Source organism: Acomys minous (genome assembly GCF_964271855.1).
Source record: "Acomys minous genome assembly, chromosome: 18".
NCBI classification, from domain to species: domain Eukaryota; kingdom Metazoa; phylum Chordata; class Mammalia; order Rodentia; family Muridae; genus Acomys; species Acomys minous.
Window position 1 is genome coordinate 34,277,101 of NC_140501.1, and position 26,842 is coordinate 34,303,942.

At 41.2% G+C, this 26,842-nt stretch overlaps 1 protein-coding gene and 1 long non-coding RNA gene across 4 annotated transcripts in view; one reads left to right on the forward strand and one right to left on the reverse strand.

Moving 5' to 3' along the window:
- The window catches only part of DIAPH3 (diaphanous related formin 3), a 454,594-nt gene extending 447,674 nt beyond the window's left edge, over positions 1–6,920 (forward strand). For all 3 annotated transcript variants that reach the window (XM_084767928.1, XM_084767927.1, XM_084767929.1), the window contains one exon: positions 5,758–6,920. In XM_084767928.1, the coding sequence (XP_084624054.1) occupies positions 5,758–6,017 (260 nt within the window). In that variant the 3' untranslated portion in view covers positions 6,018–6,920. The remainder of the gene's footprint in view (positions 1–5,757) is intronic.
- Positions 1–26,842, reverse strand: part of LOC311589473 — a 158,633-nt gene that overhangs the window by 129,395 nt on the left and 2,396 nt on the right. The gene's annotated exons all lie outside the window — the stretch shown is intronic.

Below are 26,842 nucleotides of genomic sequence, written 5' to 3' on the forward strand. Positions count from 1 at the left end.
AGTAAATCAACAGTAAGGAAGCCCCAGAGATATGGACTGCTGGCGGCCAGCACTAACCTCAGTTATTGGATAGATTAAAAACATATATTTGTCACACACTTTACTGTTGTGCATACCCAATGGTACCTTAAAAATGATATTTATGGGTTATTCACTCCTTTTCTCCTAATAAAGCTGCAGTTGGGGTGAAACAACACAGCTACTTAGTAGGTCAAAGTAATAGTTAAGAGCAAATGTAAGGAACTGTAGAAAGACACCAAATTTCCAGAAACGTGAAAGTCACTGAGGTCACTTCAGCACTGGAGTGTTGTATATTCCTCCTCCTGTCAAAACTGCCAGTCTTGCCGTTGGCTGAAGAATGTAGAAGCTCTGTTTCCTTATTCATCGGCTAGTTGGCACTCCTGAGATGCTAGTGCCCATGAGAGCCACAGTGTGATGGAGGGTTATGCTGACTTAAAGAGACGAAAGGTCCTCTGAGCCATAACTGGTATTCTGGTATTTCTTGCAGTGGGAGGGCTCTTCTATTGCCCTAGCTTGCTTCTTGGAAGACACAGCAACTGTTGGCTGAAATACTTCCTCATTTAGATGTAAACATGCGTGTGAATGTCTATACATATTCGTATACACACATGTGTGTATGTTTGTATGAATATATATGTGTATATATGTATGTGTACTGTCAGCATCTTTCCAAGATTCCTGTGTCTTTGTGTTTCTGGAGGAGCAATGGGAATCTTAGTGCAGGATGATTGAGGCTTTTGAACGTTGTTGTCGTCTAAATCTACATTCTGCTTAACACCATATGGAACCAACATTGGGTAGACTTCACAGCCTTGATTCTTATGTTTATGGCAAGTGGGCTTTCTGCATTTAAGAAAAATTCAGCTTTCCAACAGTCCAACTTTTAATTCACAGAGGGAAGTAAAACTATGGTGAGCTCTCTGATTAAACTCTCACAGTAAGAATCATATGGGGAGTTAAACTGAAATTAGTGAGCCTTCCTATTTTAAAGAAAAATATTGTATATTCTTATCCTGAATATTTCCATGGGTGCACAAACGCAAGATATGTGGATTGGATTCCCATATGGTTTTGGTACTAAGAATAGTAGCTGGATATTTGCTATCTGTGTTGCCAAATATTGAGTATTGACCCTTGAGTATTGGCATGGGTCCTAGACACATCATACACAGACATCAGTGATAATATTGTAAAAGTGGAGGGGCGGAGAAAAGCCCAGAATTTGATTCATAAAATTGTACAGAAAATTAAGCAATATCCTATTTTGCCTTAGTATCTTAAGTTTCCATTTTAAAATGTGTGTTGGCAAAGATTTCTGGATAAATAGAACTGCTTCTTTTTTTATATAGCAGCACGAGCCTCACCTTTCATGGAGTCCATATGCCCAAGTATGTCATATTGTGTTCCTAACTTCCATGTGAAGGATGAAGCCACCCACATCAAATTATAATTTACTTATGTCTCTGCAAACCTATATCTTCTAATTTACAGAACCGCCAGCCCTGTGTTGTTTGAAAGTCAGCTACTGAAGTAGTGCAAATGGAAACGAGCGTGGCTCTGTTGGGGTGCAGAGAGGGGAAGATGGTTTCTAGGAGTAAACGGTATCTAGGGAGTGCTAACAATGCTACAAGCTCTTCCTTTTAAGGTGCTTTGTATACTTTCCTCTTTGTCCAGTGTTTGTAGAACGGCGTCTTCCTTTTTCACACCATCTTATTAGTTGTTTTCATTAAAACATTTCCTTCTGAACCTACAGAGAAGTCAAATACCATGCGGTTGTCATAATCTTATTCCAAAGGGCAAACCCATGGCCACTTTAAGTTTCTCAAAAGCATCTAAATGTTTTTGCTAGCACTGGCTCACTTGTTGTTGTTCTAAGCCTGCAGAGAATTCAAACCCAAAGCACTAAAAGAAACCCCCCCTCCCCAGCCCCGCTCCGGCGATGCTGGCCACTTGCACTGCAGTCCGGTAGGCAAAGATGTCCACATAGCTGTGGTCCTTCGTTTTCTCAACATGCAGTCCACAGATGACTTTCACAAAAGCTTTTTTTGAAGAGTATTAAGTCAAAAGGAGGATGGGTATGGGCTCCAGAGGAACGTCTATGGGACACGAACCTGGTTCATTCAAAGGGTTTTTCTTTAAAAGGAGCCAAGCACTGAGGATGTAGCTGGGGCCAAAGTGGAAACGAATAGAAACTTCTTTGTCTCTTGACTTTGACATTCATTATAACAAACTTGTGTGCTGAGGGGAATTGTCTTAGTATTTCTGTTGCTGCAAAGAAACACCATGACCCAAAAAAAAAAAAAAGCAAGCTGGGCAAGAAAGGGTTTATTTGCCTGACACTTCCTCATTGTAGATCATCATTGGAGGAAGTCAGGACAGGAACTCAAACCGGGCAGGAACCTAGAGGAAGGAGCTGATGCAGAGGCTGCAGAGGACTGCTGCTACATGGCTTGCTCACCCTGCTTTCCAATAGAACCCAGGGCTACCTACAATGAGCTGGGCCCTCCCACATCCATCACTAATGGAGGAAACGTCCCACAGCTGGATCTTATGGAGGTAGTTTCTCAATTGAATGGCTCTCCTTTCAAATGACCCTGGCTTGTATCAAGTTGGCATAAAACTAGCCAGATCAGGCATGAACACAGGAAGGCTAAACCTTGAGAGTTCCATGGGGACAGTTCAGCTGGCAAAGAGATGGCTGGCTATAGCACAGCAGGAGTGAGAGCTTCGAGATTGTTCTCAGGATGGCAGGATGTTGATCCTTCCTAACAGGAAGAAGGGCGGTATCGCTAGCTACTAGATGTTAAGGGCAGTTCCTGTGGAAGTTTTATTGTGCTTCATTTGTATGGGTGGACCAAATGAGAGTGGGTAGACATGCTGGAAGGTTGAGAAGAGAAGGAAGGGTATGAAATGGTTGTCTAGGGAAATGAAAGGATTTGTGGATTAGGAGGTTGCCATGGATTATGGTCGTGCTTAAAATTCAGTCAACAGAAAGGGATGGTGAGACCTAGAACGTAGCTGGTAAGGTAGTTTCTGTCTGTCTCTTTTAGCTTTACAAAGTTATTGTAAGGCTTCAGGATGTCATTATTACAGAACTCCACTTTGAATTACTTAGCACATTTCTTTGGGAAAAGGGTTTTCGGCTTTGTCTAAAACAGCTCCAGGGTCTCCTGAGACAGCATCTGGCTCCTGCCACTGACTCACTCAGAACTAATCTAAGCACATGGCCAAATCTCTCTTTGCTTTTACTCCTTAATCTGTAACATGATGGTGATATTTAAGGTGCAACAAATTCTTTGTAAGTTAATGTGCAGCTTAGTAAATACAGGATGGTCTTTAGGTAGCATTTCAGCCCTCTCTGCTAAGCACTGGCAAGCTAGATCAGAGCCTTCAAGTAAACCCTAAGTCCTGGTGACAGATGAGTGGCTCCTGTAGGTTTTGAAAGAAGGTAAGGTAAGTGCTGCCTGGCTTTATGTCAACTTGCCACAGGATAGAGTCATCTAAAAAAGGGGGGGGGGAGCCTCAATTGAGAAAATGCTTCCTTAAACTCCAGCTATGGATTAATGGCCTAATCCATTGTGGATTTGGACATCCCTGAGCTAGTGGGCCTGGGTTTTATAAGAAGACGGTGCAAGCCATGAGAAGCAAGCACTCCTCCATAGCCTCTGCGTTGGATCCCACCTCCAGTTTCCTGCCCAATTTGAGTTCCTATCCCTTTAATGACGAATAGTGATACGGAAGTATAAGCCAAATAAGCCATTTCCTCCCGAAGTTGCTTTGGTCATGGTGTTTCATCACAGCAATAGTGACCCTCACTAGGACAGTAAGCATCACCATGTAGGAGCCACCCAGATCTTTCCTACTCTTTGAGTTTTATTATTAGAATCTGAGGCTCAAGAGGATTGATTAAAGTTCAGATTGCATACCACGATTACTTAAAATCCTATGTTACTTTTTCTTATTACTTTTCTACACACAGAATTGGTCATGACTGTGTATAGCTATAGAAGCCATGGGACTTTGTGTATTATCTGCTTGTATTGCAGATTCATCTTCTTGCAAGTATAATCTCTTTTCAGTAATCCAAGATTCTAACTAGAGTTGCCCAGTAGTAAAATAACCTTGTTTCTTGGCAGCCTTGTAATGGAATAATGTGTAAGACATCAAATGACCAGGGGTAATAGAAAGATTTGGGAAGGGGCGGTGTGCTGACTGAAAATCAGCACTTTGTACTGATGTGCTTTCCACATACCTTTTGGGGGAAGGTTGTGAGTACAAGAAAAAATTAATTTATGTGGCCCTGGGAACTGCAGAACCACCATGCCTGTGTGTTCTTTCCTGCAGGCACAGAGTATGCACTGAGCTGCAGCTCATAAACTCCTCCAAGAAAAAAGCCACTGCTCCGTTAGATTTTGATTTTTGAGTAACAGTTGCCCACCTGATAGAGAAAGTGATAAGAAACGTGTATTTATTTTCTTCCAACAGCTAAAAGCTGATCATACTTCTAAAATTTGTAGAGATTGTCCAAGAAACTGTGTAAAATACTCATCCATCACCAGAAGCCCCTGGTCAGGAAATGACAGTGCAGTAAATATCTCCAGCATCTACCTTTTAATGTACAAGCTGTTTTCAGTTGGAATTTTCAGCGTTCACATAAAACACACTGTCATGAGTGACTGCTTGTGCTCCAAAGTCATTACTATTGGGATAATGGAACATCTCTCGGCGAATAACCAAAAAAACTTTAAATGTCATGTCAAGTTTGTTGGAGCCATTTTCAAACCCTCTTCAAGGTTACATGAATATTGAGGCTATCTGCTTTCTAAGAGTCTGAGATCTACGAGAGAGTCACTCACGAGGTGGCACAATGTGAGAGTCAGTTAATTAGAAGAAACTTTAGGTCTCTTTGAGAGAATTAATTAGCCAGCACCGTTTAAGCACTGCCCATTATGGAGTCAAGTTCACAGTCACTTGCCTGTGTGTGTGTGTGTGTGTGTGTGTGTGTGTGTGTGTGTGTGTAGATGTGGATATACTATTCAATTTCAATATGACATAAATATATAATTATGGTTTGCTAGGAAATATTATTTGCCTGACAACTTCATTATGTTTAAAGGGATTTTTTTTTTTTTACTTTTAAACTTGAGAGTCTTCTTTACTTTTGTTCAAAAAGAATCTTAGTCTAATTCTTCTGCTAGATCACTGTCAGATTATTTTCCCAGCGTGCTTATTGAGCACTTAGTATACCCAGGGCTATTATAGGTACTAAAACTACACAGTGTTTAAAATAAAGCTCTTGTTCTGTGGGCCATACATTCTAGTGAAAAGATACCCAGTGGACAAGTAAACAAACAAAGTGCATGTGCTTGCCATGAAACTATAAGGGAGAAGAAACGGAGTGATGGGGAGCAGAAGGTCTGTCCTAATTGGTTAGAGAAGGCTTCTCCATTCCATTGTTGTTTGACCCAAATCCTGAAAGAGCACAGGATAAAATTCTGGTGATGTCCTGATAACAGGTGTTTCAGCATAAAAGAAGTAAATATGTTATTGTCTTCTATAATTTAATTGAATCTTAACCTCTACATGTGTATTTTACATCTACCTTTCCCCAGGCTATTTTACGTCTATACAGGAGGCCTTATTTATTGAGAATAATTAAAAATCTGTGTTTTATGCCATGCCTGTACTGTGGTTTTCACACTGATGAGTTCCATGTTTCTTTTTTCCTTACTGTAGAAAATCAGAAAGTGCAGTTGACAGAAGGGTCGCGTCCACACCACGGTATCAATTGCAACTCCACCAGGGCTCCAGTCGCCAAGGAGCTTAATTATAATCTAGACACTCACACGTCTACAGGGAGGATCAAGGCCGTTGAGAAGGAAGCCTGTAATGCAGAAAGCAACAGAAAAAAGGAAATGGAACTTCCTGGCTCTGTTTCTAAAAGCGACTCAGTTCCTGAAGTTGAAGCCCTGCTGGCAAGATTACGAGCTTTATAAATTAAACTGCTTTAAAAAAAAAAAATGATTAAGCCAAACACAAAGCCATGCTTTCAGCTGCAACACTTGAAAAGTTGCTTCTATGTAAGGGAGTTTATGTAGTTTAAAATTATGACATATATTGGAAAAATAAAACCACATACATGATCACAATGCTTTTCCTATGTACTTGAAGTTGTGCCTTATTAAAGATTGTAATAGCCTTTAATGCGTTTTTTGTCTCCTGGTAGTCATCTATTCTTTATTTGCTGATTAAATTATACATGTTGCTGTAGAGAGCAAGGAGGCAGCCATGTGTTCAGATGTATGTCTGTAGGAAAATGGCATCTTTCTAAGTAATTTTTACCACTTCAACACTAATGAAAGATCATTAGGGTGAAGATTTTGTGTCTGTCTATATATATTCCATATTTGCAATCTGAATAGGCCCAAATGTTTCCAGCATAGTATCAAAAACATATAGCTGTGTGTCAGAGCCATAATGACCAGTACACTCATTATCATCAGTGTTGATTCACGCTAACTTGACACTGAGAGGCAATGCAGTAGGAATGTATGCACTTTCTTTGCAAAATGCATGTGCATTTTGCAAAGCAGAAATATAAAGTAGGAATGTACATAGTATCACAGTACTGCCTTGGTCTTAGCCAAGACAACACTTTTACCTTCAGTAATTATGGCTCTGGAATAAAGTTACCATTCCGAAAATTGCCCACGAAATCAAATTTTACTTTTGAATGAATTTAGGATTTCAGTGTTTTTAAGCTGACAATCAGTAATTGTAACAAGTGTCTTAAGTGTTTTACGGGAAGTTTCCTTGTGCAAATGTTTCAACTGTGCCTCTTTCAGCATCATTCCTTTGTTCATTCCATATCAAATAAATGAATAAACTTGCTGCTTGCACTAAAAGCAATGTCTGTCTTGGCTTGCGCATATTCTGTGGCTGCAATGGAGGCAGACTTATGATCTGAGCATCTTGTTTGCTTCATTACCTGTAATGAGTAAGTGCTCTTTACTTTCAGTAAAGGCAGCTGTATGGAACTACTCTGGCGAGGTCCACTGCACTTTATGTCCTTAGCTCAGGTGCCACCTCCTTTCAGCTCCCAGTTAATAAAATCAATTAGTACTGTGAACCAAGCTCTCTTCATAGACATCACAGAAGCATTAAACATAGTGCTGTGGGAACAAACGTGGTCCTGCACTACTATACTGAGCGCTGGACCCTCCAGTTGAAATGCTTGTTTTAACAGCCAGGAAAAGGGAGTTTTCACAGTTAAGCAGATAAGCCATGGCAGCAACGCACAAATGTTTTGATTAGGAAAGAAGTCAAATGAAGGAATTCTATCTCTTTTGATGTGATTTTGTCAAGACTTGGACTTTTCAGAAAGGGAAACTACACTAGATAACGTGGACACACAACTACAGCTAAATGCTGGATGCTTGAACAGCCACAAGGGAGAAGCTGGAAGGTAAAAGGAAATGAGAATGACAAAAACTCTCAAGGGCAGAAGAAGGCAGAGAAAGGCAGAAAAGGAGCAGACTGGCACCACAGCATGTCTGTAAGAACTACTGATAGCTTTGAAACAAGAAGACCAGGCCCCCAAGACAGACTGAGCAGCAGTAGAAGCTGAGCCTGGCGGTACAGCACTAGCGCTCTCTCCCTGAATGACAGGAGTAGCTTCTGAACAGGCCTTGGATAGACGTGCCAGAGTGATGGGATGAAAACTTGTGGGAGGTTGAATGTCAGTTCAGAGATGGCTTTCTATTGGAGATCTTTCCTTTATATGCCACTTAACAGCTATGGGAATGATTAGGGTTTTTAAGTACATAATGCTCCTTTAGACTAACTACATGAAAACTCTAGCAGTGGCTTTTTAGATAGATTCTGTGGTGGTGTTTGTTTTAGACAGGGTTTCTCTGTGTAGCCTTGGCTGACCTGGCTTCACTTTGTAGACAATGCTGACCTCAAACTCACAGAGATACGCCTGCCTCTGCCTCCGAGGTGCTGGGATTATAAGCATGTGCCACTGCACCCAGCTCTATGGTTCTATTTCTAAGCATAGGCTGTTCATAGTCTATTCATTTGAATTAGCAATAATGATTGTTAATATTTGGTGCCAACTTATAATTTCTAGGTAAGTCTATGAGAGTCATTCTGGAAAAAGTCTTCATATCAACTGATAAAGATTGCTCTTGCAAGTGTGATGGATATCAACTAATGTTTGCATGGCACAAACAACAAAGCAAAACAAAACAAAACAACAATTCCATATTCTCTTGCTCTCTAACCTCAGCTCTTCTGAGCTTAGGCCCTTGAGCTTGGAGTTAAACTCCAGTTTCCCATGCCTCCAGCTTACACATAGTAGGATTGCCCATTTTTATCATGGCGGGAAGCATGGCACCATGCACACCACCATGGTACTAAAGAAGGAACTGAGAGTTCTACATCTGGATCAGAAGGCATCAGAGAGCCAAGGCATGACATTGGGCCTGATTTATGTATTTGAAACCCCCAAAGCCAACTCCATTCCTCCCCAGTGAAACACATTCTCTAACAAGGCCATGCCACCTAACAATGCTACTCCCTTTTCAAACCAGCACACCTGTACTTTCTTAAAGCAGCATAACCACTTATACTAGAACACAGATAACTACACAAGTATTCATTTGCCCAAAAGTAGTCACCTCCTGCTAACAAATCTGAAGCATTCAAAAATAGGTACAATAGTCCCGTTATTTATACCTTTTTTTTTTTTTAAAACAAACTTCAGTGTTTGAACGAGGTATCTCCAGCTACAACAGATACTAGTCAGCCTTTAAAAAGGATTAAGTCCTGTCGTTTGTGACTTGTACAAAACTGAAGGTCACTGGGTTCAAGTGAAATAGGCCGTGCAAAGAAAAAAAGGGCCACACAGTCTCACATGGAACCCTAGAATGATGATTTCAGAGAAGCTGAGAGACTGGTGGTTGTCAGATGTTAGAAAGATGACAGGAAAGGATGGCTGCAGGTTGATCAGTAGGCACTAAGTTATAGATAGACAGGAGGAAATAGCCCCAGCATCATTCCCACAAGCATGCAGTTACTGGTACTGATGATGTACTACTATGTGCTCTTGAGAAACAAGAAGAAAGGATTTTGAGTGTTTCCAACACTTAGGACAAATGTTTCCAGAGAGATTAATATCATATTTCCAACACTATCCAATTGTATCTATCTGCTAACATAGCACATGATAAGCATGGATGATTGTTATGTCAATTTAAGAAAAACATCTGGTGCTTTTGTTTAAAAAAAATGAGACATTTCAGTAATTTATATTTAAGAATTCTAACAAATCTAGGAAAAAAATCAAATTTTCATATCAAGTTGCTCCAAAAATCCTTTTAGTTACAAACTACTACCTACTCAAAAGCAGATTTCAAAGTGACTTTAAAAATGAATTTTTTTCCCCCGGGTGACTCATTTTTATTTTTTAAATACCCAATGTAGGTCTGAGTTTACTAATCAACTAAATTATTTTAGCTAGGGTACACAGCTGCTACAACCATCATCTCAAGGTCCCCTGTATGCATAAACACATGTGTCCTAAAGGTATATGTGATAGTTGGCGCTGTAGCAGGCTTTCTGTACATTATGTGACTTCTGGAATGTCATGGGTCCTAATATGTGGCAAGCTAACTCGTCAGATTCAAATGAAGTGGTATTCACTTTCTTTTCTTTTTATGTTAATTCTTGAAAGTCTTAAGGTCTAGGAATTGTAACTGGCAGTGACCCAGTGTTCATTTTTGTCTGGCGAATTGTTAAACGGTAACTATTGCATGTTCTTGCCAGGCAGGAGTGTTCTTAAAATACATCCTAGGGCTAAATTGTTCAAGCATTTTGTTCTAAGAGTCACTGTTCAGCAAAACAGGTGGTGTTGCCAAAGAACCACAGAGCTTGGAGGGCCCTGCAGGAGTAAATCCAACTTTCACCACAAATTGAAAGCAATTGAGCCTTACCCCGACAAAAGCTTGTTATGCCTAAGCATACCTTGGACCTTTACAGTGGATATGAGGAGACTGTTAACAGTGGGCGGTCAGGGAACTGAGGTGGGGTGAAAGCACAGTGTCTGTAGTTAGAATTTCACTGTAGGTGCCTCTTTTTCTTCCACTCAGTTAATTATATTTTAGTGACATGTTTTACTTTGGTAGCCTTCCTCTGGGCATCTTCAAGAAACAATAACTTAAATCTTTGTTTCTTTCAAGAAACATAAATATGGAAGAAACCCTGAGCAATGAACAAAGGTGTTTTGAAGACTGAGAAGATGGCTGAGCAGGTAAGGGTGATTGCCACCAAGCCTGCCAACCTAAGGTTCTATGCCCAGAATCCACAATTGTGGAAAGAGTTACTGTTGGTGGTTGGTCTGATGTGTTTTGGTGCTAATTAATAAAAGGCCATCGCACCTGGGCAGGTCAAATGAGAGATATGCATGGCTAAGATTCCTAGGCTTGGGGAGACAGAGAGAATCTTGGGAAGAAAGAGACCTGAGGAGAAGAAAAAGGAGAAGAGGGAAGAGGAAAAGAAGGAGGCTCACCATCATGGGTTAGGTGATGTAGAAGCACATGGCCACCGTGGATGGAGACTTGGCCCAGATGAAGAACATTAGCAAGTATTTGGGATTATGGATAGAAGGTAGCTTGATACAAATTATTAAAAACAGAGGGCATGGGATTGGGGAGTAGTTTAGAGGACGAATGTCTGCCCTGACCCAGGTTAACTAAGTCAATTTTAAAATATAACAAGTGTCTATGTCTTGATTGATTGCTAGCGGGTTAGAAGATACTGTTGTAATAATAACTATAGCCCCAATAACAAACATTATTAGACCATACCGGTAAATCAACAAGTTACCCTCTGACTTCCACATGTGTGCCATGGCACATGCTCACCCCCCTACCATCTTATTGTTCTATTACTGTGAAGAGGCATCATGACCATGGGAACTCTTACAAAAGAAAGCATTTAGTTAGGACTTGCTTGTGGCTTCAGAGGTTTAATCCATTATCAGCAAGGCAATATGCAGGCAGATATGGTAGCTGAGAGCTCTACATCTGGATGCAAAAACAGCAGAAAGATAGAGGGAGAATAAGAGACAGAGACAGAGACAGAGACAGAGAGTGTGTCACTTGCCTAGCTTGGGTTTTGAAACTTCAAGCCCCACCCACCCCAAGTGACACAGTTCCTCCAACAAGGCCACGCCTCCTAATCCTTTCAGATAGTGACCCTCCCTTGTGAACAAGAATTCAAATTTATGAGCCTATGGGGGCCATTCTTATTCAAACTGCCACACCCACACAAGATAAATGGAACATTTAAGGAGTGTTTTGTAAAGGCCCAGACATTGTCTCTTTCAATTAACATTACCAACATTCTTCATATTCCTGCAGTTCCACATTAATACAACTTTCTCATTTGAAAGGCCTTTCTGAATGAGGATTGGATAGTAAATCAGATTAGCTCCCTGGGCAAGTTACTCCACATCTTTTCCAAAAGTCTTTGCAAGCATTTTAGTAAGTATTATGTCACTTAGATTTTTTTTTTTTTGACAGTACTTACACATTAGACTTTGCACTTTTCTCTTGGCATTTTTTTTTAATTCCATGTTATATTTAGACCTATTTCTGAAAACTTCCCTTTTCTCCTCCTTTTCTAGGTATGAGTTACTAAAATGAATGTTAATAGTGATTCTCCAGTGAGAATCTATCTGATCATAATACAATCCCATAGGCCTGAGTATTATCCAAATATAAGCCCTATGTGCTGGGAAGCTATACAAAAATAATTAGCTTAAACAGATTGAAATAAGTATTCTGATAAATTATTTCTTGAGAGCAAGTCTACATTCTCAAATATATGTACTGTAGTTAATTTTTCCTCAAGGTGTTGATATACTTTCTCACTGACACAGTGGAATGCTGGAATAAATGTTTCTTTTCATAATTAAAAAACCTGGAAGGTTGACCATAAGTATTGAATATATTACATGTCTTAATCCAATCAGCATCTATGAAGTAAATATGAATGCTATGTACATATACAAGTATATAGAAATACCTATTTCCATATACTCTGCCTCCTTTCCAGCCTAAAGATGTTTTTCAAGCCTTTTCTTATCACAATTAGGCAACAAAGACACTTAATAGCTAAAAGTACCCAACCAGGTAGGGAAGTATAATTTTTTTAATAAAAAATTTTTATTTTATTATTATTATTGTGGGGTTTTTGTTGTTTTGTTTTGTTTTGAGACAGGATTTCTCAGTGTAGCCTTGGCTGTCCTGGACTTGACTTGTAGACCAGGTTAGCCTAGAACTCACAGTGATCCACCTGCCTCTGCCTGAGCATTGCCACGCCCAGCTAGGGAGGTTTCATTCTTAAATGCTTCTTTGATACCTTTGATTCAGGCACAAATGCAGGGCCCTTTGACTGTCATACCAACTGGGTACCTAATAAAAGCAGACTGGTGGCCCTCCAGCCTGGAGACAATGCATCCTCTTTGGAGAGTCTCATCTTGAGTCCTTTCCTTTTCATAAGTGACCTCACGAGAGCCACTCTGAGGATGCTGAGTGTCAGGGCTGACATTCCACACCTGTGGCTCAGGCAGAGCATAAGAGTCCAATTTGACTGGGATAATAAATAAAATCTTGTCATACTATTACAGGGTGCTTGGCAAGGACAAGAATTAAGGCACTTTTATACCTCCCAAAGGAATCTGGTGATATTTCTAACGTGATCTCGCACATCATCCTGTCCTGCCTGACCTTGTTTGTATCTCCTTCCTGAGTTATAGCTTGTGTCGGCTACCCTCTTTTCCTTCCACAGCCTCTCCCAAGATGAAGTATTGCTGACTTGAAGAAAACAAACCCTTTTTTTTTATTCTTTGAGGGAGGGAAAGCCGGTTAAAATGTCCTCAAAATCACACCATATGTTTTCTGTAAAATAGTTACTCCCTCCATTAGATTAAGTGCTGTGTCTCACTTTATGAAGTGAGCACTGAAGGCTATCAGAGGTTAAAAAGACTTCCTGAGTAAGTGTCCACTTCCATTTCTTAACACGTGGGGTGCAGAAAGTTGAGGAAATATTTTGTATTCACCAAATGTACCAACTTACTCTACTTCTTCAGCAATGACTAGCTTTCTTCTAGTACCCACTAGGGACAGTCACCTCTCAGGCACTTCATGAATCTACCCAGAAGGGAGATTTTTTTTTTTTGATGTTGTAGTAGTATTGCTCTTCTCTCCAGAGACCTTTCACATCCTCTGTCTTAAGGAGTCAAAAGAGACCATGCTTACAAAGAGACAGGTGCACGCCAAGGACACTGTTGAGAATGACAGTATTAGTGGCACATGGGAATAGCACGCATGCCTGGAGGACCTCCAAAGGCCATTTCCATTGGATGATTTGTGGGGACGAAGCTCTGAGTATCCAAGTTACTTCACATGGAAAGCAGTGTGGCCCTGATTACTTTCAGTGTGCTGAGGCGCTAGACTTTTTGGCTACCCTTTCCTTGACACCAAGTTTATTAACTGAAAGCCGACAATGAAGTACGACCCTTCTAAGAAGAGATTTGCATTTGAACTTACTTCTGAAAGCCTAGAGCTAAAGATTTGGAAAAGTAACAGACGGCATCCGTGCCCTCATTAAACAGAGCCCTGAAATGCACCTGCTACTGGTGTTCCACAGTTTGAATTCCCTCTTTCCCAGTACCCTGGTCCACCTGAGGAGTCACTTCCCCTGCAGTGCTGTGGCCAACATACAGACCAAAAGTTTTTCAAATTTCCTTTGCATAACTGAGATAACAAAGTCCTCTCAAAAAAACAAAAAAAAAAACAAAAAAAAACACTTGACAATATTCTTTCTATGTGGAGGGAAAAATAGACAGAGATCTAGGAAGAATTAGACAACTAAGGTAAAAAGTTTCAGTTCCCCACAGTAAGCATGTCCCTCTCTTTTTTTTTTTTTTGTTTTTTTTTGTTTTTTGTTTTTGTTTTGTTGTTGTTGTTGTTGTTGTTGTTTTGGTTTTTCAAGACAGGGTTTCTCTGTGTAGCCTTGGCTGTCCTGGACTCACTTTGTAGAACAGGCTGGCCTCGAACTCACAGCCATCAGCCTGCCTCTGCCTCCCAAGTGCTGGGATTAAAGGCGCGCACCACCACGCCCGCCTGTCCCTCTCATTTTGAAGAGAATCCAGCTGGTACAGCCTTCAGGAAGCACAGCAGACATCCAACAGCCAGTCTGGTGGCCCATTCATGAAGGATGGTTCAGTCCTTCCATAGTTGCACGGTTCTGCAGAATAGCAATCACTTACTCAATCTCTGTACATCATGGAGCTTCAGAGAACAGACACCAGGCTTTCCACAAACAATGTCATGATTTCAGACGTACAGAGTTCGATGGGCCTGGGTTTGATGTTGTAGTTGACTTGGATCCAAGGTGCCTTTACTGGAAGCCATATGAACATACTGTAACCATTTTCAACAGCCACACTAACTAGGGGGCCAACGGTGCACTGAGTGGGGTGTGTGGGGACAGAGACCAGGCCATGGATAGAGCAATAAGAGGACACAACAAAGGACACGATGTTAGAGGAATTTTCGCTGAAAGGTGTAATCCTTGCAAGTGTTGACTCAAAGAACATAGAGACACCCAAGTTTGACAATGTTCCTAAGAATGGATGTGAGACAGGTGAGCTGGCTTCAAGTCCTTCCAAGACTCACATAGAAAAGATAACCAACTTATCCATTGTGCCCTCAGAGATCAGTAAATAAAAGTAAGAGTGTATATAGGAAAGAATTTTAATGCATAATTGCCAAGAGAGACTTTCCTTCAAGATGACAAAGCAAGTACTTAGGAGAAACTCTGAGACTTACTTCATTGGAATCCTTCACCCTCTACCTGAGCTATGAGGTAATTTGCCCCCTCTGCGATGCCATGACTCCTTGCTCTTTCCAGGACCCTTCTCTCTCTTCACTTAGGTACCTTAATGTGCAGAGGCCAGATGTGTGACATTGGGGGCTGATAAAGAAATCTATTACTCAGGTAAGAGGTTGGTATATATGAGCTCTGAAGGATTTTATCACACTTAGAATCTGTGTTCTGAGGTTTTACAGAATCATAAGTGGGCACCCCAGCCTTGGGGCTTATCACTTCCTTCATGCCATCACATTTTCGTCTTGCTTATCTCTTTGCGGCACATGATACCTGTCTTGGTTTATTCATGTGCTAGCGTTAGGTCTTGTAACTGAAATAAATCATCCCTGATGAAGGAAGGAATGGTCCAGATAGGCACAAAGCCTAGTAGGAAAGAACACCTGCTGAAGATCTGGCTCGGTTCCTCCTGGGTGGCGGTGGTGAAGTAGCTCTCTCCCAGAATGCAACAAGGCAGTGAATGATGCACTAAGATGGGCTGCCCACATACATGCCAGGAATCATCCTACGCATGTGACAGATATTACTAGGTTTTTCCAACCTTATGACAAGGATTTAGTACTGCAGCCACATTATGCCAGTAAAGAAACTCTTAGGAAGACAAGTAGCTAACAAGCTAACACACAGTCACACATCTAGTAAAAAGTTACCAGAAAAACATCTAGGTGTTCCCAACTGTGGACCCTGTGATAGAGAACTAACTGCACTGTCACTCTGCAGGGATAAACATCCTCCTGAAGAGCATGTGGGGTCAGGACAAAGCAGTGAAGCTCACAGGTTTGCACTTACCCTGAATCTATATACCAAAGATAAAATGGGGGCTTTCTCATTTTAACTACTGCCATCTCTGTCTCTCATTTATATTGTTATTGTTATATACTGACATATACAAGAATAAGGTAAATAAACTTAAACATTAATATTTGCTGCCATGGTTAAAATGACCAACTTCTGAGAGGCACCCAGAGTCCTGGGGGGTTGGTTAGCTTCCCCAGTGAGGATCCCACTTGGAATGCTTCTCCCACACAGGTGAGCAGGTTGTCAGCTTCTTCCTGTTTAAAGGGCTCAAGAGACTTCTGGAAGCACAGTATGTTTAAGACACGAGTTCTTCCCAATCTGTTAGACTCTGCAAAATAACAGTGTTCACCATTTCTGCTTGCCTTTGGCTTGCCTTCCCTTTGCTCTCTGAATATAGAGGAAAACAGATTCTTAATACGTAAGGAGTAGCTCTAACAAAGCCGTTACCTTTTTCAAAATTGGACCTTTTAAGAAAGCCTAAAATTTTGGGCATACTTCTTTTTTTCTTAATACAAAATGCACTAAGAACTTTCACAGGTTCACCTGTGCAAGTACCCTGGAATACTAACATTTTGTTCACAGTAAGCTGTTTGTTTTAGAATGATGTATTTTGAGAACTATCTTGATTTTGTAATTTGAGTAAGAGGCAATCTATGTTCTTATCCTTAGTGAGTGAGAGGTATGTTGGGGTTATGTGTTGTTGACCTGATTCTTCCATCCCAGGGTGATATTGAGAAATAACTTTACAACATGAAGAGCAAATTTGCCCCATTGTCATTTTGGTAGTCTACAATAAGGTTTTTATCTATCCATCTTTTTATCTATCCAAGTTTAATCCTTGCAGAGTTAAAAATTGCCAACATTCTCTTTTGTATATGGGTCCTAGGAGCATGCATATCCCTTATCTGATTTGCTTATTGAAAAGAGAGGCTATGTCTTTTTAATATCTATGTGTATGTGTGTGTGTGTGTGTGTGTGTGTGTGTGTGAGAGAGAGAGAGAGAGAGAGAGAGAGAGAGAGAGAGAGAGAGAGAGAGAGAGAGAGAGACTGCATGTGTGTACATGTCTTTGTACATATATGTGCATATGGAGGCCCAAAGTTGATGTCAGATATCTTTTTTTGATCGATCTTGATTTTTTTTCTTGAAGTCAGGTCTCTGCTGAACTCAGAGCACAAAAACTCAAGCTACTGTAGCTAACCAGCTTGTTTCAGAGATGCCTTGTCTCTTGGTTACAGGTGGCTGTCACACTGCTCACCTTGTGTGTGGGCACAGGAGATTTGGACTCTGGTCACCAGGTTTGTGCAGCCTCCACTGAGCCATGTCTCCAGTCTCAAGAGCGATGTCTTTTTAATCATCAATATCTTAGTGTTGTGTATAATGCCTGGCATAATGCTTAATAAATTGCCTTTGACTGTGTCAAAAGTAATTAGTGGCCAATCTGGTTAATGTAAGATGATCCAGATATCCACTGGAGAATGATCTTGGTTGACTGCTCCAACAAACCTTATCCATAGTCAACTGCTGGTGTGTATTAGAAAATCACAATTCGATGAATGAACCCATGAAAGCTGTGCAGGTGTCAGTCCTTAACATGAACCCACTTATTCTGTGCTAAATACTGGCCATGTAAAGCTCCACAGACAAGCATAGCCCCTGCCAGAGAGGTGTCTAACCCAACAGACAAGACAAGCATAGGAGCCATGCATTTAGCACTGACTTTAGAAGAACATCATGACAGCCAGTTGAGCTGATGGGGCTCTTGCTCCCTGGATGTGACTTAAGTCAAAGCCATAGGATGGGTGTAGGTGGGCTGATGGAGATGTGGAGAGTAGGGCAGAGTGCTGGGGAAAAGGAGCAGACATAGAAAGACTTGGTTCAAAAACACAAAACCGGTCTGAAATCAAGGTGATACTGCTCTTTCTACAACACACGAACACATTTCTTTTCATTAACCTGTGGAAATTTTTATTTTAAGCCAGGGTACCTATGCTTCACTAAGCCAACCCTGAGAGGGAAAATTCCTAGATTACTCATAGTATCAAACTTCTTCAATTTTGTTTATTTATAACAATGTGCATAATTAAATTACGAGGCTCCATATTCTTATTAGAAGTACATTAAGATTTCTATATGTAAGGCATTCAAGGAGAGGTCTAGTCCACTCATTACTGTGGGAATTTGTCTGCACTCAATTATCCAGGAATTGAAAGCTAGCACATCGTCTTTCTACTTGCTGCGCTGTCAGTGTATGCTTTCATGTGTTTATTTTAGAAAGTAACCATAGAGTGTAAGATTAAGTCTGTCACTCTAATTTCTAACATGGCTGGTACAAAGGTGCAGCTAGATCGCCCATCTCACGGTGGGATGTACATTCTCTAGAAATAGTAGGACGGATAAAGGATATGTAGAAATAGCCATTTTGCCTGATATTTTTTCAGAGAAGCCCCTTCTTCTCCATAGAAGTATACTTTTATGAAAACTACTAACACTGGTGTTTTGTCTAAGAGCCATGCAGGCAAAGTTGTATTCACTAGGGAGCATCCCAGAGAAGTCATTTTCAAACAATAGAGCAAAAAAACGCACAGATCAGCCAGCTAATTTATGCTACATCAATTTTGCATACACATAAAGCATGAAACTTTAATGTGATCTCACCAAAGTCAAATAAGCCAAACAGAAGTTACCAAAACAGGCTTGGCCTTTCATCTAAGCAAGCTGATGTCACACTGGGTTTTGTTCTGAAAGGGCAGGGCGGCCATGCTTCTCAATGCATGTAATGTTAGACAGCAAAGAACTACAAAAGGCACTCAAAGCTAAGTGTCTAGAAATCCCGGGGTGATTAATGTGAAGCGAGTTCTATTTCATATCAGGGGGTAAAGAAACAGAGAAAAGCCCACAAGCTCATTTGCAGACTGCAAAGGTCACAAAGCAAATGATGGTGGGTGATGTGACTATGTTAAGGCTCTGAGGCAACTCAGAAAGCTATGGGACAGGCTCTAGGTGGGAATAAACTGGGGGGCAACCACAGAAGGGCTCAAGCCAAAGGAAAAGGGCATAGAAACGTGAGGGTCCCCCATCCTTAATTCTACTCCAGAGCCCTATTTTCCAACAGGGACACATAAAGGACCCTCTGGGACTTGGATCCTCAGCTGCTGGCTGAAGTCTTTGCTCCTTGACTATGGTCAGGTCTCTCAAGGGTGTCTGTCCTCGCTGCTCATGGAAACCCCAACACAGGCCTTCGGGAACAACAGGACAGAGAAATGGCATTGCCTAGTAAAGAGCAGGTTCCTCAACAGAAAGCTGAGGAAAGCCGAGGTATAGGCAGAGCCACAGCCATTACAGTGCTGGGGAAGACTCCAGTATGATTTGTTTCAAGCAAAACTCTAGGCAAGTTACCTGCAGGGTACCTGGATTCAAGGGATGTGTGAAGGACATGCAAGCATCACCAGATCTCTCTTCCCTGAACATTAGAATACTGGATAAAATGGGAATTGTCTGCTCATATAAAAGTGAATGTTTGCATCATGAAGATTTCCCTGTGCAGTCTCAGCTGTTTGTTAGTGCACTTGAACATCCTCCTCTTCCTCCCTCTCCTCCCTCCCCAAACCCCGTCCCAGGACTGGCAACTAAGAATCACAATTGATATCAGTAGGAATCAAAACTTTGCCACAATTTCTAAACCTTAACCCCTCCTCAAACTTTCACAGTCCATTCAATTAAAGGCTACAGGGTCACTGGGAAGAAGAGTAGAAGAGATTCTTGATCAATACTACAAAGTCATAAAGCTTAGATTTCATTATGATAAACACAAAAAGATGAATAGGATCACCCCGGAGTATCCTGAGAGGTTGGTTATAGGATCTCCTAGGCAGATAGATAGTAAAGCCCACAGGCACCGGTCTCCCTTACCTAATGTGGGGTAGTGTTTGCATAGAACACATCCACATCCTCCTGTATGATTAAAATCATCTCTAGATTATTTATAGTACTGACTCCAGTGTGCATACAGTGTAAATACAGTGTGAAGTCTCATTATACTGAACTGTTTAGGGAATTGTGACAAGAAAAATTAAAGCTTACACATGCTCATTACACATACAATTTTCTGATTTTTAAGAATACTTTTATTTTTTGAAATCATAATGTAATTGCATCATTCACCCCTTCCCTTTCCTTTTTCCAACCACTACTGTGCATCCCTCTGATTTTTTTTTTCTTAACTGAAGTTGGTTAATGTCATTGATGCTGAACCCTATGGTATGGCAGACAGTGCTCAGGAGCTCACAACCTCTTCCTCTCTGATCCCACATCCCTCCCTCTGAATCTTTCTAAAGAGGTCAATGTGCAAAGTGAGGAGTAGAATTATCTGGAGACTATAGCTTTGTAGTTTCTGCTTCAGTCTCTGCAAGCCCCTATGTGTCCTGCTTATTTGATTCTGTGGGCAGTGTTCTCCCGGTGTGTCTGCAAATATGCTGTGGTTGTTTAGCTTGGGGTTTTTGCTGGACTCCTAACAATGGGAGTGGGGCTGTCTCTTTTACCTATTCACAGGACCCTCTTCCTCCTACTGGGTGGCCTCATGCAGACTTTGATATGAGGGTTAATGCCTAGTCTTATTGCATCTTATTATGCTGTGTTTGGTTGATACAGTGTGAAGGAAAGGGAGACCTGCTCCTTTCTGAAGGGAAATGGAGAAAGAGTGGATTCAGGGGAAGCAGGAGGTGAGAGTGCAGGGAGGAGGGGGCGGGTGCAGGGAAGAGGAAAGGCTGTAGCCTGGATGTATTGTATGAGAGAGAGGGAGAAAAAAAAAAACGATCACCAAGGGAAGGGATGTTTGGTGGATGTGGACCGGTGAAGAAAAACAAATTCATTTCTCTGTGCAAAAGCCCTGTGTTGCTCGTTTCCCAAGTCTTTCGTAAATATTCATATGCCTTCTCAAGGCTTCTGGAGTTAGATTCGAGGGATATGTAGAAATCGCTCAGCTGCACCCGGGTAACATCTGACATAGGCTCCAGAAGAGCAGTCACAACACAGGGCTTTTTCAAGAAAGAAACAGCTCTCCTCGCATTTCCGCAGCCTAGTCCAGAATAGCACATGTTATTTCATTTTCGTTTTGTTGTAGCTGTCATTTTAAACCTTTGGTTTCCACTAAATATACGACTTCTAGCCGCTATTTTTGCACTTTCAAAACTGTGGTTTCAGTCTCCAGATCGCATTCCAGTCTGTAATTGTAACAAACCAAATGGGCCTAGTGGAAAACACTGCTCTGTTTCACTTTTTGGCATCAGAGATTGTACCCCACAGAGTGTGCCTCTGTTTCACACTGAGTGAAAAGATGAACAGTTTCGCACCCGGGAGATCAAATTAACTAATGAGGTAAATCTGATATTCATGGGTGAAACACCACACAGTGTTGGACGATTTGTCTGAAGGGGACTGTACCAAAAAAGCATTAGAGAAATAAATTTCATTCCTGGGTCGTGTATGAACAACTCTTGAGACTGCGTCTTGCCTAAAGGAGGTAAGAGAGTAGAAACCAATACACCTGAAGTCTCAAGGCTCAAGGCAGCCAGTTCACCAGGTGATCTAGAGAGCTTTCAAGTGCAGACCAGCTGGGAGGAACAGTTCTCCACAAGGTCACGCAGAGCCCCAGGCCAACACAGCTTTACTGTCTCAGCATGTGATTTTGTGTATACTCTCAAGGGATGCTGGAGAAATGAGGAGGTGTCACAGGAGGGTGGGAAGCAACCAGCCTGAAGGAAAAAGAGACGGTGGAAGAGTGGGCTAACAGCCTAGTGTGTTAGAAGCAACTATTACTTATGCATTGTCTGGAAGAAGAGAACGTTGTCGTCTTACTACAGAGAATGCTGAAAACTATAGTCCCGCTGTGTGCTCAGAAGAGAAGATGCTATGTACACACCAGCGCTCTCCACCACAGCCATTTCTCTGATCTGGTGTTTGTTTGTTTTTTGCTTTGTAGTACATGTGTAAAACATTGTAGAAGCCCTGTGGTGTAAGGTGACATCATGTGCTAGGGCAGCAAGGATCACAGCTTTCTGGCTTGATAACCTATCACTTGAGGAGAGACTGGTTGGCAAATCAAATGTGAAATGCTAGTGACAACAATACATTGATGGGGCTTTACAAAGTACAAACGCCCACAGAAAATTCAGTGAGAAAATATAACAATGACAACAACAACAACAACAACAACAACAACAACAACAACAGTACGCGCTGCTCTTGCAAGGATCTAAGTTCCATTTCCATAACCCAACAGTTGCTCACCGACATCTGTAGCTCCAGTCCTGGACACCGGGAGGTCACGTGGTACACAGATATGCACGAAGGCAAACAATAATACATAAAAATGAGAGAAATTGGAGAAAAAAAGTTTAAAGTACTTTAGGGCAAGTCTTAGACAATATAAAACACTTGCCTTTCAAATCACAAGCAAAAAAACAAAACAAAAAAAATCTTCATTATTCTACAGTCAGAATGATACATACCAGAGGGACCCAACTTTCACTGCAGGGGCAATGGGGCAGGAGTTAAATACATTAGTATTAGTAACAGGCCTATTATAAACACCTTCGTAAGAGTTTGTTCTTTCTTTAAATAAGCTTTGAATTCTTAATGAATAGCTATTAATAAACCCTTCCTAGATGCCTGGACTACAAGCTAAGCAACCGGCTGGCCTGCCCTCTTGCCAGCTAGCAGCTGAGGAAACTACACTACAACCACAGCTGCTTGCTTCCAAAGCACAAGCAGAGCTCAAAAAGGTGCCATCCCAGCCACAACTGTTTCAAACAGCTACACACCCATTTTCACCAAAACCAGAAAGGGGACCATCCCCTGATGGCCCAGAAGAAAGGGCTGTGATTGGTGGAAATATGGTCCTTCATTTACAGGAAGGATTATTGTGAACGATGCAAACAGCCTTCGCATATCCCTTTTCTGGCTATACATAGAAGGCTGTTTGCCTTACTTTTTCAGTTAAACTTCTCTCAGGTTTTCCTTTTCTTGCTTTCTTCTAATGTTTATCATTGCAGGCTGCACATGTAACCTAAAGAGGTGCTTACAAAATTAACAGCTGCAGCAGCAAGAGGACCGCAGAAAAACAAAGGTGGCGGCAGCAGCAGCAGAGGCAGCGGTGGGGGAAGTGCAGGAGTGGTGATGAGAGAGAACTGAAGAGCTCCAGAAAGTAACGAGTGTGGGAATGACAGGAAGCAGAGAGGGCAGAGTCAAAGAGAAGATGGAAGTCTCGGGAAGGCTGTGAAGAGCCAGAAATGAAATACTGTGAGCCTGAGTAGCCAAAAGAATTCCAGAGAGCTATAACATGGCCAAAGCTGTCTGATAGCTGACTCTGTTATAATACAGTTGCTGTAGTTGCTGTAGGAGCCAGGGTCCATTTGGGAGCTGCAGAACTAGCAGCAGCAGCCAATTATATAGCTCCTGCTGCCACTGCTGCTGCTGCTGCTGCTGATGGTGATGGTAGTGGTGGTGATGGCTGCTGCTGCTGGATGCCAAGGATGTAAAAAGCTACCAAATACCCGGGCACTGTGGTTCAAGTCAAGAGCAGTAAGCTTATCCACACAGTATCTAGAGTCATAAGACTCTGCTTCTGCCCGGAGCAACAAGGGTTTAGCTCTCAGGGTTTGTGCTGTAAGTCTCTGGGTCTATCAGGCCAGACCTCGAGCTTTGGGCCTTCAAGGCCCTACAACTATTAGTGATAGAAATGCTTATATCGCCAAATCATGTCTCTTGTTTTGGGGTAGAACAAAATGGCCACATCCAGCTGACTGGCAACTGGATAAGTCTGGATATATAATAAAGTCATGAAAAGAAAGTGAAAAATCACCTGAAATTAAGGCAAAGATCATCACTATCAGCATTTTGAGAGTAAGATACTTTAAAATAAGTGAGTTTTTATTTTTATTTATATTTATGTATTTATTTATTTGACTGTATACCCTTGACTGTCCTAGAACTCATTATGCAGACGAGGCTGGCCTCAAACTAAAAGTCATTCACTTTTCTCTGCCTCCCGAGTGCTGGGATTACAGGTGTGCGCCACCGTGCCTGGCTTATACATTCTTTTTCTAGACAAATAATTATCTTCTTTTAATTTCCTAAGTCAGATGTGATCTCAGCCCATTATCTCTCTAGCCAATGGAAATATCCTTTTTCATCTGTGTAGTATCCCCTGTTCCGCTATGAGATCATACAGGATTCCCATGAGCAGTGCTACCAGAGAGACAGGGAAAGGTCCTGGGGTCTACACTATCTCTTCATCTACTAAATATACTACTGAGACCTGGTCATCAATTTTCCTCTTTGAGCCCCACTTTCAGCAGTCAAGTCCAGCCTGAGATCATTTCTACTACAAAAAGCTAAGTGTGATGTCCGTGCCCTTCCTGACCAGCAGGAATAAGACTCAAGACAACCAGGTTCCTTCTCAAGGCGGTTTACTCAGGAATGAAGTTACAGCAGGATCGCTTGGCAGAGAATGGCCCCGTCCCCAGGCGGGCAAAGGCTTATACCCTCAGCAAGAGCCAATCAGGGAGAGCCACGTGTAGCCTCTCCATAGGTCCGAAATGAGTCACGGAGACCGTAAGGCTTGATGCCCGTGCTGATAGCCGTATAAGGACTTGTTTACCAGGGAGAGCACTCACTGGGGGGGGGGGGGGGGGAGGGGGTGGAAGGCGGAAGCCAGAGCCATCTTTAGGCGTGGCAGCATCGCAGCTCTCGACAATGTGACCAATCAGACAGAGGAGCCACAGCTTGTGTACAGCTCCCTGACATTTTAAAATTTATATTCGTTATTCCCATGTTTCTGAATATTACATGTATATAGATATAAGTATGCATTTGTGTGATTATATATAGACCTATGCACATGTATATATATGAACCTATATACAATTAGGTATATAATTTTTTTATGCCTGTTGGTTCCTTAAGAATAAGTTCAAGTATCCTTGGATCAAAAATATTTTAGGTCCTAAAGAGATGGCTTAGTTGGTAAAGCATTTGCTAAGAAAGCACAGGAATGTGAGTTTGACTCTCAGTATCCATGTGAAAACACCCAGTACATCTGTCATCCCAGAGCTAGGGAGGTGCAGACAGAAGTATCTCTGTGGCTTGCTGACTAGTCAGTTTAGATGAATTGACTAGCTTCAGGTTCAATGGAAGACTCTGCCTCAAAAAATAAAGTGTAGAGTAAGTGAGAAAGATAGCAATGTAGGTCTTTGACCAGCACACACACACACACACACACACACACACACACACACACACACACCAAATAAAATTTATTTGAAAAATTAATTTAATTTAAAAACCTTTCAAAATAAGAAATGTACTGGATATGTATAGAAGAATTGCTTGTCATCCCCTAAACAATTGGGAAATTCCAGTTATTTGTATAACATTTATATTGTATTATATCTATATTTCAAATGATATAAGCAATTTGTAGTAATTTGTATAACATTTATATTTTGTTAGGCATGATAGGTAAACTGGAGATTATTTAAATTTTAAATTGTACATCAGAATGTGTGTAAGTTATCTTGAAAGACTTCACCTCTCTAAGGGACTGACGCCCCTGTGGCTTTCTCTATCCATGGACTCTTTAATGAGTTTTAGTCTTCTCTCCGACTTTTCTTACTCTATTACTTTCTTTTAAGTTTAGAAGTTGTGCTCTAATCTTTCAATGGTTACCATAGCAATCTTGATAGGATTTAAAAGTCTTCTAAATCATATCCTGAATAAACCCTCGGAAAGCAATTACACCTTCCAAACTTACACACAAACTGTCTAATGTTATTGCGTAAATATTTTAACTCCTTATATTAGGGTTTATCATTATTTTTTCACACATTTCCTTAGACATATCCCACCTTTACCAATATTTTTGTCATTGTTTCTCTTTTACCTCAAACCTTTCTAAAATCAATTTTCATCCACTGTCAGAATTTTCCTTAGTAGCTATAGGAGGTAAACTTTCAAACTTTTTTTTTTTGTCCTCTTAAGATATTTTTGCTTATTTCATTCTTGCTATTGAGGGATTTTTGTCTTTGCAAATTCTCTTTCAGCACAATGTTCTGATAGTTCCAGAAGCTACATTATTGTTGAGGTGCCACTTGTCAGTCTAAAATCTATTCTTTAAAGGTAATCTTTTTAACTCTGGCTGCTTTTAAATGGATTGATCTTTGGAGTTCTGCAATTGCACTGTGACATATCTCAGCACGATTGTTTTTACTTATGCCACTTTAAGGTTGACTCTTTTGCATTGTAAGCTTTGGGGTGTCTCCATAAGTCTTCTCATGTATTGCTTTCCTATTATATACCCATTGTTGAACACCTATCAGATGTATTTAATATTTTTGTCTGTGTTCTATGTCTCCTAACTGCCTTTAAATTTTCTATTTGACACTCTATGTGGTACTCGGGACAATTTCTTCCGATCTGTCTTCCAGGATACTAATTTCCTTCCAGCTGTGTCTAATCTTCCATTAACTCACCCACTGGGTCTTTTATATTAATTATTTTAGGGTTCATTTATAGAACCCTATTGTTTCTTTTTCTAATCTGTTTAGTTGTTTCCAATCATCTCTTGTTCCCGTCTTGCATTTCTAAGCTCTTTTTGTTTTTATTTACACATATTAAATGTTATTCTATATTGTGTGTTTGATAGTTCTGCATCTTATGCTTTGGCCAGCTTCTATCTGCAGGCCATGTGCTATACTCCCTTTCTCTTGACAGTAAGCTCCTTTTCCTTGGAGCATGATTGAATTTGCATGTCCTTAGCAAGGAGCAGCACTCACTGCAGCCAGTTGCCTGGGGCCCCTGCCAACTTGAGGTTTCTTGGACTAACTACCCTAGACAGTGGGGATTCTGGCTGCAGAACCCTATGAGGGCTGCAGATCCTCAGAGAAGGTGTTGCACGTTCCACTTAGTGCCAAAGCCCCCACTGCCAACTTCCTCGCTCTCCCTTTCCATATCAAGCTTATTTCACATTAACTCTCTCCCCCAAATAAAGGGCAGACCCTTGCTTTAGCC